Here is a 14,821-nt window from a genome sequence, read left to right on the forward strand (position 1 = left end):
TGCGACATGCTGCGACTGCGACGCAACAGTCGCAGAAAAATCCATCTCGATGGATTTTCTGCGACTGTTGCGTCGCAGTCGCAGCATGTCGCATGTTGCAGTGCGACACCATAGACTGCCATTATAAAAATTGTCGCGCGACATTGGTGCAACAAAATGTCGCGCGACAAATGTCGTCGTGTAGACCTAGCCTAAATGGGGGAAATTTACCAAGACTGGCTTTTCATTCTACAGCCGTAGTCCAAAGTGCAGTGGAATAAGATGCAACACATTTATTAAGTGGTTCTTTAAAAAAACTGTCATATCTTTTTCCTGTACATGCGGCAGAAAATCTAATCTGAGTCAGCCATGAGCTAGTGTCGATTTTTTGTCCTGTCAGGCCGTGAAAGCCATGATAAATTCCCCCGTTAAATAAAAAAAATAAATAAATCAAGCTAAATATATATGGAGGAAATAATGTACAGAAAGTGAGCAGTGACCTTTTTGATTGCTTGCTCTCTTGACATGTTACAGCTGATTGTAAATGTTTCCAGCTTACATGCCATGTTTAGGTACTGCAGCCATTGTGCTCTCAAATGAGAAGAAGACATCCTGCTGTCAGCGCTCCATTTGTACAGCTCCGCAGAGAGGAATATGTGTGGTTATGTACTTCATGTAGCAGTTATTATTAATAACCATGCACACTAAAGAGATCATGATTGCCCCTATCTGAGGGTTGCATAAAGTGGTGCCTGAGACCCTGATTAAAACACTGGGTCACTTATGGTACTTGTATGGAACCATCGTTTTCTTAAAATCTCTTGTGAGAGCCTCCAGCCTGAGCTGAACACTGCAGTCTCGATATTCATGGTCCACCTTCTCGCAGGCGTTCTTGCATTCTTTCTATACTGTATATGGGAACAAAGCTACCAGTCAGGGGTGGAGATAGTTGGGAGGTCAAGAGTATTGGACTCCTGAGTGTGTAACACAAAATAAGCTACCACGCAAGTAAATATTTAAAATTTAATACTTTATTAGAAATCCACATAAAACACAATAATTAATTGCTAAAAGCAGCATTATATCTTGGGTGTGCATAGGTATATCACCGCCCCTCACACTTCAGTGTTGTGCGGTGAATTGCAATATATAGACGCATGTTTGCTATAATGAGCCCCATGTGATGATGCTGCTATTTGACATTGTACTAGTCCCTTGATGTCTGGAGCCTATTTTTATTGACACACTCCAGTGTTCTCATGGTTGCTGCTTTATATATTTTAGAATATAATTATTGTGTTTTATGTGGATTTCTAATAAAGTATTAAATTTACAATATTTACTTGCGTGGTAGCTTTTTTAGTGTTATAGAAGGTGTATGGATGATTCCATGTGAGATACTTATGGTATTAATTTTTGGGTGTTTTACTCCTGAGTGTGTGCAGATTATTTGAGTGGGCCTTAGCTTTTGGATCACGCTGGAGATGCTCAGTAGTGATGTTAAGAGAACACTGGGTCAAAACAAATAAGTGACCCAGTTTGGTCTCCAACAGTTTATGCTGGTGGTAAATAATATGGAAAATTACCTTTTTTTTGTTAGTATCCTGAAGAGTACTGAACATGATCAAGATTGCTGCTAAGGGGGCCCTTCACTTGAAGTGGTTCCTTATCTCTCCTAAGTATAATCAAAGATGGCAGCATGCTACTGGCAAACGGAAGCATAGGGCTGTAATGTATCTCTTCAGAAAAATATTAGTGTACAGACCTGACTCTGACATGACCATAGGTAGATGAACAGCAGCATTTTAAAGAACATTTATTGTCAGAAGATGATTGTTACTTGTAAGCTGCACTTTTTTCTGTTAAACATTTTTTAATGTTAGTGATATTTTTTCTATGTCACTATCTATATTTAAAAAAATATATCCTGAAATCTTGTAGTTTTTACTCTGGCCACTAACCTTCATAATAGACTCCACTTCTGTACAGGTTAATTTTCGGCATTCAACTCAGTATAATCACAGGCAGGATTACAATGAAAGATAACAGTTTTGTATAGAAAACACAGGATCAACATTGACAATATGTGATCGACACAGCTTACCTTCTACCCTTCCATGCACAAGTCACAGAGTATGCCCACAGCACTCTCTCATATGGTCATCTCCAGACTACAGGTTCTTATAGTCCATGTGGCTGCTGTAAAGCATATCTCTAAATGCTGTTAACAGCACTCAGACAAGATGGCAGCCCCGTTAATCACGTACAGAAAATAAAAACAGATTAGAAAAATATGTATAAGTATCTGGTTTTAATTAGCAAAATGCATTTTGGCTTTGAAATGGCTTTGGTTGTTAAAATATCCATTATGTTGTCTGTTTTTCAGTCCATCATACAGTTCTCTGGGAAATGTTCCCGGTACAGATATCTATACACAATTCACTGCAAAAAATGCACAAAATGATACGCAACTGACAATACTAGCTAATTCCTCAGGCCGATGTTAAAAGCTGAGAACTTTGCCAATATCTTCCAGTCAGGAACATATCGGAGCCCCTCATGCACCACGTCACGGTGTCTCAGCACGCATGGGGTCCTACCACTAAACTGCCCGTGGTGTGTGAACAGGGTCTGAACAGTGCAATTAACTCACAGCCAGGCTCTCACATGCCTCCATAGTGGTATCACAAATGCATTGTGAGGTAAAATAAAGCTGTGAGCCGCACCCACAACAGACCATGTGACACAGAAGCTACCAGGTGCAAAAGAATGTTACCAACAAAATAAAGTGGCACATTCCATACACATAAGGACAAAATCAAGAACTCACTGAAAAAAGTGGCCTAAACGGGTGAAAATGCTCCAAACCCATACACTGTAGCGTGTCTATAACCGGGGAGGCAATTCCTCCGCATGCTGTTAGAAAAATATGTATAAGTATCTGGTTTTAGCAAAATGCATTTTGGCTTTGAAATGGCTTTGGTTGTTAAAATATCTATTATGTTGTCTGTTTTTCAGTCCATCATACAGTTCTCTGGGAAATGTTCCCGGTACAGATATCTACAAAGATATGAAGAAATACAAAAATGTATGTATGAAATACTTTGTCTGATGCCACTGCTGTCTCTTGTAAGTTTCTGAATAATATAATACCAGGAAGGCTCGAGTTATTGGGAAATTAAAGGGGTTGTGCCACTAATATAAATGTATTCTACCCAACAGATATCACTGTTATATATATTTTCCCAAATACCATGTGGTAAGGTGAACAGTAAAATGTATGAGAAAAGTCCTGGAAGGGGTGTATATCTCATCCAGGTTCCTCAACTGGGTGAGATAAGTAAGATCCAGGATGGTGCTGGCTTCAGTGAACATAGTTGCTGAAGCTAATTATCCCTAGTAAATCAAGGGCTGGATTTTATTTGGATTGGGAAGGTAGGTTTGGTAGTGGGACCTTCCCATTCCACCCTATTCCAAGGCATGGTTTTCCCTAACCTGAGGATATCATAGGTGAAGCCTGCTGTAATCAGTCTGGCATAAATCCACCCTTAGTGTGTCAGTCAAAAAGGGAGAGTGATTTGGAACAGAGACCTGCAGAGGCTCTGTGTGTGTGGTATCAGCTGGACTAGGTTGAGAGGCCACAAGGCTGGGAGATAGCCTGGAGTTTGGGGGACGTAGTGATGCCTGCAGCAGAAGGGTCACAAGGTCAGAGTCGGGAGGACTGCTGGACCATAATCCCCCAAAGGTACTCGTATTTGCTACAGCCTGGAGGCTGCTGGACTATTGGGCTGATAAAGCCGCACCTGAGACAGTGTGTGAACTGTGATGTATAGGTGAGTCAGAGAGACACGTCATATGTTTTAGTTAGAGCCTAGATGGGCAAGTGTTTATTATTTTGTTGGATGTCACACGTGATGAGTTGCAGCTGCAACTTCATTACCTGTTTTGCTGAAGTGTTTGGAATAAAGCACGAGTTTGGACATTTGACCCTTGTTTGGTGAAGTAATCTGTGATAGTAAACAATCCCTTACACCCACTATTTATCAAAACTGCCATATTCTAAAGTTATTAGCCTACTATTTCACCCTGCAGCAAATCTTTTTCGTCGTTCAGCTGCTGAAGATTACGTCCTGCATTGGAACTTTGTAATGTAGGATGTAGGAATTGTCATTGGTAAGAACAAGGGGCGTGGTTAGTGTCACATGATCTACTAATGTCAGAATACAGCTGCCCTAAGGCATGATGGGACAAACCAGGAAGCAGGATTCAAGGAGCTAGAGGAATTGATGAATTGGTCCCTTTGCCTGTAGAGGCCTGCTGTGCGCCAATACAGCAGGCTACGAGCACATATGGGGTGTTCGCAAAATTAGGAGAAAATGGGGAACATATACTGGGGTGCATTTTCTCCTTTAACCCCTTGTGAAAGTGAAAAATTGGGGTCTGCTTGTAATTTTTCCTTTTTACAAATGTGTGCTTTGAAATCCTCTCTCTAGTATTTCTGCCTTCTGGGAGACACCTGTTTGGTAAAAAGTACCCTTTCCACCACTTAAAATGTTCGTACGGGGTTGCTCTTTCCGAAATAGGGTCACTTCTTGGCGTTTTTCATTTCTGGGGACCTCTAGAAAAAAAATTTATGCGACTTGGCAGCTAAAATTCGTGTCTGCCAATTCATGCCTGCAAAAAACACATTTTGCACTTTGCCTGTAGAGGCCTGCTGTGTGCCAATACAGCAGGCTACGAGCACATATGGGGTGTTCGCAAAATGGGGAAAAAATGGGGAACATATACTGTGGTGCATTTTCTCCTTTAACCCCTTGTGAAAGTAAAAAATTGGGGTCTGCTAGTAATTTTTCATTTTTACAAATGTGTGCTTTGAAATGCTTGTCTTAAGTAATTCTGCCTTCTGTGAGACACCTGTTTGGAAAAAGTACCCTTTCCACCACTTAAAATGTTCGTACAGGGGTGCTGTTTCCAAAATGGGGTCACTTCTTGGGGTTTTTCATTTCTAGGGACCTCAGGAAAAAAAATTAAATGCGACATGGCAGCTAAAATCCATGTCTGCCAATTCAGGCCTGCAAAAAACATATTTTGCACTTTACCTGTAGAGGCCTGCTGTGCGCCAATACAGCAGTCTACGAGCACATATAGGGTGTTCACAAAATGGGGAGAAAATGGGGAACATATACTGGGGTGCCTGGAAGTATGGAGTATCATTCCCCCAAAAAAACGCATCAATGCCCCAAAAAAACGCATGAAAAACGCATATGCGTTTTTGTCCTTTTTGCCACCAATTGTCTCTCTTAAACCACCGATTGCCAGAAAATTATGAATTATACGATAAATATGATATAAAGAATGAAAACTTTATTCATACGTGAACTTTTTGAGTTTAATCAGGATTGAAGACAATTCCATGTCAAGTTTTCGAGATTGCTGAAATTTGAGGTGGAGCTTAGAGGGTATAAAAAGGCACATGAAGATTCATAAAACTACCACTGGGGAAAGAGTAAGACCCCAATTATACTCCGAAACGCGTTTGGTCAATTTTAAATATTTTCCAGTGCCTTTCAAAGAAGAAGTTTCAAGAATACTACCGGTAGTAAATATCTTCGATAAAGAACCGACTTCACGTTGGGATCAAGCTCCTAAGAATCGCTAAGAGCAGTCAGCTGTATAGAACGAAGAGACGGGGGTACACTCGCGATAACATAGCTACAAAGTAGCGAGATTTGGATACAACATCGCGATAAAGACGCCACAGGTGTGTGGGAAAGGAGCGTGATACACGCTAACAACAGGTGGCGGGTCGAATTAGTGCCAAACAGACTGAGAGTCATGACTGCAAAATCGTGAGTACTATAACAACTCTCACCACACAATATCGATCCGCAATAATATTCGAATTGAATATAGAGTGAGATACCAGTGCTGGCTTCATCTAAGCGATTATTTTGAACTTACTCTCCATCCGAAAGTATCGCTCCATTAGAGTCAGATCGCGAATATATGTAAGATCTTGTACCTATATATCGAATTATACTCTCCATCTGAAATACCCGCTAATCAAATAGTCACATTGAATTTACTCTCCACTTGAACTATCGCTGTAATATGGTCTGATTGCGAGCATATGTAAGAACTAGGGAACCATTCAGCCATCGTGTACCTACATATCGAATTTATTTTTTCATTCGAATTTATTTTTTCATCTGAATTATTGCTCTATTAAGGCCTGATTGCGAACTTTTGTAAGAATTCAGAAATCATTCAGCTATTTTGTACCCGGGTACATTAAGTTGAGACAACAACCGGCACAAATATTTTGACAAATTGATTCATTGCGACCACCTTGGATACCAGACCACATGTTTTAAGTAGTTTAGTTCATTTTATTGCAAATTTTGCAGTATTGGCCAATACTTAAATTTTATTATGTCTGCCATTAATGTGAATACATTTTAATTTGATACGATTATTCTGCGTGACCCATGTAAATTGTGAGTGCCGACCATTTTATTTTTCTAGCATATACTGGGGTGCATTTTCTCCTTTAACCCCTTGTGAAAGTGAAACATTTCCTAATTCTGTGAAACGCTCGATGGGTCTAAGTGCTCACTACACACCTTGAAATATTCCTTGAGGGGTGTAGTTTCCGGAATGGGGTCACTTTTTGGGGATTTCCTCTCTAGGCGTACCTCAGGGTGTCTTTATATGCGACATAGTTCCCAAAAGCCAATCCTGTAAAATCTGTCCTCCAAAAGCCCTATGGCGCTACTTCCCTTTTGGACCCTGCCATGCACCCATACATCATTTTATGAGCACATATTGGGTGTTGGCGTATTCGGGGGGAAATGGGGAACAAAATGTGGGGTGCATTTTGTCCTGTTACCCCTTGTGAAAGTGAAAAATGTGGGTGTAAAGCAACTTTTTCAGGAAAAGATTTAAATTTTTTATTTTCACAGCCAAGCATTTCCTAATTCTGTGAAACGCCCGATGGGTTTAAGTGCTCACTACACACCTTGAAATATTCCTTGAGGGGTTTTGTTACCAGAATGGGGTCACTTTTTGGGGGTTTCCATTCTAGGGTTACCTCAAGGTGTCTTTATATGCAACATAGCTCCCAAAAGTCAATCCTGCAAAATCTGTCCTCCAAAAGCCTTATGGCGCTACTTCCCTTTTGGACCCTGCCATGCAAACATACATCATTTTATGAGCACATATTGAGTGTTGGCGTATTCGGGGGAAAATGGGGAACAAAATGTGGGATGCATTTTGTCCTGTTACCCCTTGTGAAAGTGAAAAGTGTGGGTGTTAAGCAACGTTTTGGGGAAAAAATTCGAATTTTTCATTTTCACAGCCGAGCGTTTCCTAATTCTGTGAAACGCCTGATTGGTCAAAGTGCTCACTACACACCTTGAAATATTCCTTGAGGGGTTTAGTTTCTAGAATGGGGTGACTTTTTGGGGGTTTCTACTGTAGGGCCACCTCAGGGTGTCTTCACATGTGACATAGCTCCCAATTACCATTCCAGCTAAATCCACTCTCCAAAAGCCATATGGTGCTCCTTCCACTCTGAAGCCTGCTGTGCGCCCATACATCAGTTTTTGAGCACACATGGGGTGTTTCTGTAAATCCCAGATTCAGAGTAATAGATTTTGAGTTTTGTTTGGCTGTTAACCCTTAATTTGTTGAAGAAAAAATAGATTAAAATTTAGAATCTGCAAAAAAAAAAAAAGGTGAAATTTTATTCCCATTTTCCTCTAATTCTCATGGGGGAACCTAAAGGGTTAACAAAGTTTGTAAAATCAGTTTTGAATACCTTGAGGGGTGTAGTTTCTAAAATGGGGTGATTTATGGGTGGTTTCTAATATGTAAGCCCCAGAAAGTGACTTCATAACTGAACTGGTCCTGAAAAATTTGGGTTTTGGAAATATTGTTAAAAATTTTAAGATTTTCTTTTAAACTTCTAAGCCTTCTACCGTCTCAAAAAAATAAAATGTCATTTTCAAAATGATCCAAACATGAAGTAGACATATGGGGAATGTAAAGTAATTATTATTTTTGGAGGTATTACTATCTATTATAAAAGTAGAAAAATGGAAATTTGCTAATTTTTCAAAATTTTGGGTAAATTTGGTATTTTATTTATAAATAAAAATGTTTGGTTTTTTTTACTCATTTTTACCACTGTCATGAAGTACGATATGTGACGAGAAAACAATCTCAGAATGGCCTGTGTGGGGGATTAGCTCTTTTCCGGTGGTTGCAATCATACACTTCTTCACAGACACCAGGATTTAGGGGCCAAACTGTGCTTTATTGTGGCACATGGCATAAAGAAAAACACACAAAGCCAAAATAAAATACCTTGCCCGTCTGGGCCCTATCTAAACACATAGGTTTCCCTGACTCACCTAAAGCGTACCACAGTTCACACCCGTGATGAGATGCGGCTTTCCCAGCCCAACCTCCAGGCTGCTTCCAGGCTGCTCCCACACCAGTGTCTCTTGTGGGATAGTGGTCTCTCAGCCCTCCCGGCTCAGACCACACGGAGCCACTCCAGCCTTCTGTGTGCAAGTCCCCCAAAGTCCAGGCTATTGCCTAGCCTCGTGTCCCCTCAGCCTTGCCTAGCTGAGACCACACTGACAGAGCCTCACCAGGCCTCTGTCTGCACACTCTCCAGAGTGAGACACACCCAAGATCCAGTAGCAGGATTAAATAGGATCCCTGGACATGAGCATGGCCTAAGTCCCGGACTGGAACCTGGGGAAACACCACCTCAATGTTCACATTGCCACACCTGTATAAGTAAAAGTGCTTTAAAGTTATTACCACATAAAGTGACTGTCACGAGGGTGTCAAGAGCCACGCCTGACTCCGTTATACCCGGCGTCATGAAGTCGCAGCGGGTGGCTGCGCGCTCTATGTAGTAAGATTGTGCTGTTTCTTTATGGTAGCTTTCTGGGTTTGCCTTGCAACCCTTTTTGGCTCACTCAGGGATCCGTAGCTCCTTCTCCTCAGCTGTTTCTTGTCTAGCACTCCCAACCTCCTTATATTCCCCTCTCACACTTCTCTGGTTGCCATATATAGAGCTTCCTGCCTGGACTTCTATACTGACCCACTGGAGCTGTGTAACTGTGTTCCCTGATTGTTGTTCCAGAGCGTTACCCTCCGGATCCCTGTTGGGCCTTGGTGGTCTGCTGTTGTCGCCCACCTGGGATTATATGTTTGTCTGTATTGTCTGTCCTCTCCTTGGTGTTTTCCTCTTAGTGTCAGTGGTGCGGACTAGTGATCCCACCGCCCCGTTCACTGTATAGGGCTCATCTTAGCGAAAGCCAGGGTTTAGGCACGTGATCGGCGTACGGGTGAGGAACCCGTCTAGGGACATCAGGGCAGTCAGGTGCCAGTCGCAAGGTGAGTCAGGGGTCACCACCTTTCCCTCTCCCTTGGACAGGGCCTTCCCATTTCCCTCCCTTTGCGTGACGCTGGTCATTATAGTGACACGTCAGATTTTAAAAAAATGGCCTGGGCAGGAAGGTGAAAACAGGCTCGGGGGTGAAGCGGTTAAAGATTTTAAGAATTGCTTCTAAAATTCTAAGGGTTCTAACATCCAATAAAATAAAATAATATTTACCAAATGATGCAAACATAAAGTAGACATATTGGAAATGTAAAGTAACTATTTTATTATATGTTTTATATATTAAAATATATTTACTGAAATTTACCAATGTCATGAAGTAAAATGTGTCATGAGAAAACAATCTCAGAATGGCTTGGATAAGAAAAAGTGTTCCAAAGTTATTAGCACATAAGGTGACACAAGTCAGTTGTGTCTGTTGCCAACACTGCAAATTGCACTGCTGTGTGGGCACCTGTGTGTGACACACTGTCATTGGAGCACATAACAAACAGGCCACAGTATGTGGACCTGCCATAGATCCTGTCCATTGGTTGTTAGATTCCACAATAAATGAAAGATTTAATGTGTTCATACTAATGTTTTATTTTTTAAAAGGTTGATGAACCAGAAGGGATTAAAATAATCAGATTTTCCAGTGCTATATTCTATGGAAATGTTGACAGCCTGAAAGATGGAATTAAATCAATTGTGAGTATAATTATAGCAAAGACCCAAACTTAATAATGGAGTAGTTTGCACCAATGAAATTGGAGAGAATTGTGCCTTATTTATGTATTAATAGGGGCACAGCTCTTATAAATCTGGTGCATTTGGAATTGTCTGTGTAGATAATAGATATTGTTCACACTTGTTATGAGCAGCATCAAGTTTTTAATGTTAAACATATTTTAAAGAGTATTTGTTGAGTTTTTTTAAATGTCACTTTATATTTTAAAAAATACTGCAGCTTTCACACTGATAACTAAGCCCAATAATAGTTGCCACTGCTTGGTCTGTACAAATCACTATACTGCACTTATTATCATCACAGGCAGGATTAGGCTGGGTTCACACGAGCGTGTCCGGATTAGTTCCGGATGCGTCCCGGTGTGTTGCGGCAAACCCGCGCGAGTAGGAATGCAATTGCAGTCAGTTTTGACTGCGATTGCGTTCCGATGTTCAGTTTTTATCGCGCGTGTGCAATGTGTTTTGCACGCGCGGGATAAAAAACCGACTGTGGTACCCAGACCCGAACTTCTTCACAGAAGTTCAGGTTTGGGTTCGGTGTTGTGTAGATGTTATTATTTTCCCTTATAACATGGTTATAAGGGAAAATAATAGCATTCCGAATACAGAATGCATAGTAGGTGATCAATTGAGGGTTAAAAAATAAAAAAAATTAACTCACCTTATCCTCTTGTTCGCGTAGTTCTCCCGGTCTTTAGTTCTTTAAAAAGATGAACTATGGGCTAAAGGACCTTTGGTGACGTCAGATCACATGCTCCAATGACATGGTCCATCACCGCGGTGATGTACCATGTGATTGGAGCATGTGATCTGACGTCACCAAAGGTCCTTTAGCCCATAGTTCATCTTTTTAAAGAACTGAAGACCGGGAGAACTACGCGAACAAGAGGAGAAGGTGAGTTAATTTTTTTTATTTTTTAACACTCAATTGATCACCTACTATGCATTCTGTATTCGGAATGCTATTATTTTCCCTTATAACCATGTTATAAGGGAAAATAATACAGTGTATAGACTGTCACCTAGCAACCGTGCGTGAAAATCGCACCGCATCCGCACTTGCTTGCGGATGCATGCGATTTTCACGCAACCCCATTCACTTCTATGGGGCCTGCGTCGCGTGAAAAACGCAGAATATAGAGCATGCTGCGATTTTCACGCAACGCATAAGTGATGCGTGAAAATCATCGCTCATCTGAACAGCCCCATTGAAATGAATGGGTCCAGATTCAGTGCGGGTGCAATGCGTTCACCTACCGCATTGCACCCGCGCGGAAATCTCGCCCGTGTGAACGCAGCCTTAGAATGACAGATGTCACCTTTGTATAGATATCACAGGGTTTATCACAGGACCCACCATTCTCAACAAGTGATATCACAGCTTAGGCTACTTTCACACTTGCGTTCGGAGCGGATCCGTCTGATGTTTCATCAGACGGATCCGCTCCGATAATGCAGACGTTCGCATCCGTTCAGAACGGATGCGTCTGCATTAAAACTTAGAATATTTTCTAAGTGTGAAAGTTGTCTGAGCGGATCCGTTCAGACTTTACATTGTAAGTCAATGGGGAACGGATCCGCTTGAAGATTGAGCCATATGGTGTCATCTTCAAGCGGATCCGCCCCCATTGACTTACATTGTAAGTCTGGACGGATCCGCTCGCCTCCGCACGGCCAGGCGGACACCCGAACGCTGCAAGCAGCGTTTAGGTGTCCGCTCACTGAGCGGAGCGGAGGCTGAACGCTGGCAGGCGGATGCATTCTCAGTGGATCCGCCTCCACTGAGAATGCATTGGGGCCAGACGGATGCGTTCGGGGCCGCTCGTGAGCCCCTTCAAACGGTGCGCACGAGCGGACACCCGAACGCTAGTGTGAAAGTAGCCTTATCTACTCCTTCCTGACCTTTGCCGAGGTTACACAGCATGCCTAGAAAACTTTTGACAACAACTCAAGCAAAATGACTGCCCCCAAAATCATGTTCAGGAAACTGAATTTTATAAAATGTACAATCAGAAAATAAAAACAGATTAAGAAAAAAAAGAATATCTGTCATTGTTAGAGATGAGCAAAGTTTTGGAAAATCCAATTCTGCTGCTTCGCCAAATTTTACAAAGAAATTTGCTTCATTGCGAATTACTTCGCCACATTTTTTGGTAAGTAGTGGGTGCAATGACAGGAAGCAGCTATAGCGCAGCTTCCCATCATTGTACCCCTTAGATGCTGTGTTCATACATGATCGCGGCATCTGAGAGTAATAATAAAGTTTAAAATTAACAGAAAAAAAAAAAATCATACTTACCACCTCCATTTGTTCACAATAGACTGGCCGCCGCCATCTTGCTTGAAGATCTTGCGCGAAATCTCAGGCGGCCCAAGATGACATTGTCACGCCGGCCGGCGTAGTAACATCATACGTCACAACTCACAGGATTTCGGCCAAGATCTTTAATCAAGATGTCGGCGGCCGACCTGTCGCGAGCAAATGGAGGAGGTTAATATGATTTTTTTTTTGTTTTTTTTACACTATTTCAGGTTAAATCGATTCACTACCACGAAGCATGAGAAAATTTGGCTTTGCGGCTAATCAAATTTATCCTGAAATTCAGATCGAATTCCACTTCGTTGGATTCTATTCGCTCATCTCTAGTCACTATCTGGTTTTAACTAACAGAAAAACTTATAGGCGACATAACTAGTCTAAGGCTGGGTTCACACTTGAGCGTATTTGATATGCGAGTTTAACCCGCGTTTTATGCGCGTTTTTGTGCCCGTTTTTGTCCATAGTCAACGCGCGTATTAAGCGCGTTTGTGTGATTGACAGCAGTGATTGACAGCATCTTGGTCAGGCTAGACATTTGCCTCTCACTAGGGTGTGGCCTTTTATTGCCTGTTGCTATGTGCCAAACGCGCGTTCGTACGCGCGTTTTTCTGGTCACAAACGCGCAAAAGAAAATATTTGCGCGTTCCTATGCAATCCTATGGCCGCAAACGCGCGACAAAACGCCCCAAAGAAGCTCAAGAACTTTTTCGAGCGTAGGGCGTTTTTCAGCGCGTTCAAACGCACTATAAAACGCTCAAGTGAGAACCAGGGCCATAGGGAAGCATTGGTTTTCATGTGTTGAGCGTTTTACAGCGCGTTTGAACGCGCTGTAAAACGCTCAAGTGTGAACCCAGCCTCAAAGTATATTTACAGCCTGACCACGCTCACTTTTCTTGCATGTTCTGTTTTGTTGAATGAGGAAAAAGACAAATTTGGTGCAATCTTATATGCAACTGTATCTAAACTATATAATAAATTTTACCAAATTATTCTATTTTTTTGCTAATACATTTTTAAATAAAACAGCTAAAGATCATGTTAATAATTCCATAGGTTGGATTTGATGCTGTTAGAGTTTTTAACAAAAGAGCAAAGGCACAACGAAAAATGCACAAACTTCTCAAGAAAAAGCAGTTAACATCAAGTAAGGTAATGTATGTCCTTGTGACAAGCAGTTTGTTCATACATTAAAGGCTATGTACACCTGTGGAGTCAGTTTTTTTATGATTGCATTTAACTTATTTTTGGCTAAAAATCATATTTTCAATTGGCCTTTATTAAAAATATTGAGCTGTTAAGTCACAAAGGGTTAACTGTTTTTCTAATTGTGTGATTGGTACTTTCACTTTCACTTTGTACCTTTATCTAATAACCCTTATCTGTAAACTACTAAGAAGTCAAACACTTATTTAAGCCACATTCTTATCAGTAATATAAAAACTGAGCTATAATGAGTGTTTATAATGTCAGAGAGCAGAGATAAGGAGTCCATCTGCTCCTCACATGACGGAAATGACAAAAAATCCACAGGCAGCTCTGTACAGAAAAAAGGATTCCATTTTGTTAATAAAGACCAATTGAAAAAATGATTTTTAGGTCAAAATAAGTATAATGCAATAATAAAAAAAAGTGCCCCCAAAGGTGTGCATAGCCACTAGCCACTACAGGACCGCCGTACGCAGGATTGCGTCTTTGCGGCGGCCCTGTTATTCTGGGTGGACGCGCCGGCGCGTCCTCTCGTGAGACGCGAGATTTCCTGTGGACCGGAGGTAAACTAGCTGATCTACAGCCTGCCAGCGGCGATCGTTCGCTGGCAGGCTGTAGATGCGATTTTTTTAACCCCAAAAAAGGTATATTAGACGCTGTTTTGATAACAGCGTCTAATATACCTGCTACCTGGTCCTCTGGTGGTCCCTTTTGCTTGGATCGACCACCAGAGGACACAGGCAGCTCTGTAATAAGTAGCACCAAACACCACTACACTACACCCCCCCTGTCACTTATTAACCCCTTACAGGGTGGTGATCACCCCATATAGACTCCCTGATCACCCCCCTGTCATTGATCACCCCCCTGTAAGGCTCCATTTTTTTTGCACAAGTTAGCGGAAATTTATATTTTTTTATTTATTTTTTCTTACAAAAAGTCTCATATTCCACTAACTTGTGACAAAAAATAAAATCTCACATGAACTCACCATACCCCTCACGGAATCCAAATGCGTAAAAGTTTTTAGACATTTATATTCCAGACTTCTTCTCACGCTTTAGGGCCCCTAAAATGCCAGGGCAGTATAAATACCCCACATGTGACCCCATTTTGGAAAGAAGACACCTCAAGGTATTTTGTGAGGGGCATGGCGAGTTCATGTA

At 41.5% G+C, this 14,821-nt stretch overlaps 1 protein-coding gene across 3 annotated transcripts in view; it reads left to right on the forward strand.

Moving 5' to 3' along the window:
• The window catches only part of LOC120982602 (pendrin-like), a 170,128-nt gene that overhangs the window by 120,332 nt on the left and 34,975 nt on the right, over positions 1-14,821 (forward strand). For all 3 annotated transcript variants that reach the window (XM_040412886.1, XM_040412876.1, XM_040412868.1), the window contains exons 14-16: positions 2,998-3,067; positions 9,998-10,090; positions 13,503-13,598. In XM_040412886.1, coding sequence (XP_040268820.1) covers positions 2,998-3,067; positions 9,998-10,090; positions 13,503-13,598 — 259 coding nt within the window. The remainder of the gene's footprint in view (positions 1-2,997; positions 3,068-9,997; positions 10,091-13,502; positions 13,599-14,821) is intronic.

The sequence above is a fragment of the Bufo bufo genome, chromosome 1 (genome assembly GCF_905171765.1).
Source record: "Bufo bufo chromosome 1, aBufBuf1.1, whole genome shotgun sequence".
NCBI classification, from domain to species: Eukaryota; Metazoa; Chordata; class Amphibia; order Anura; family Bufonidae; genus Bufo; species Bufo bufo.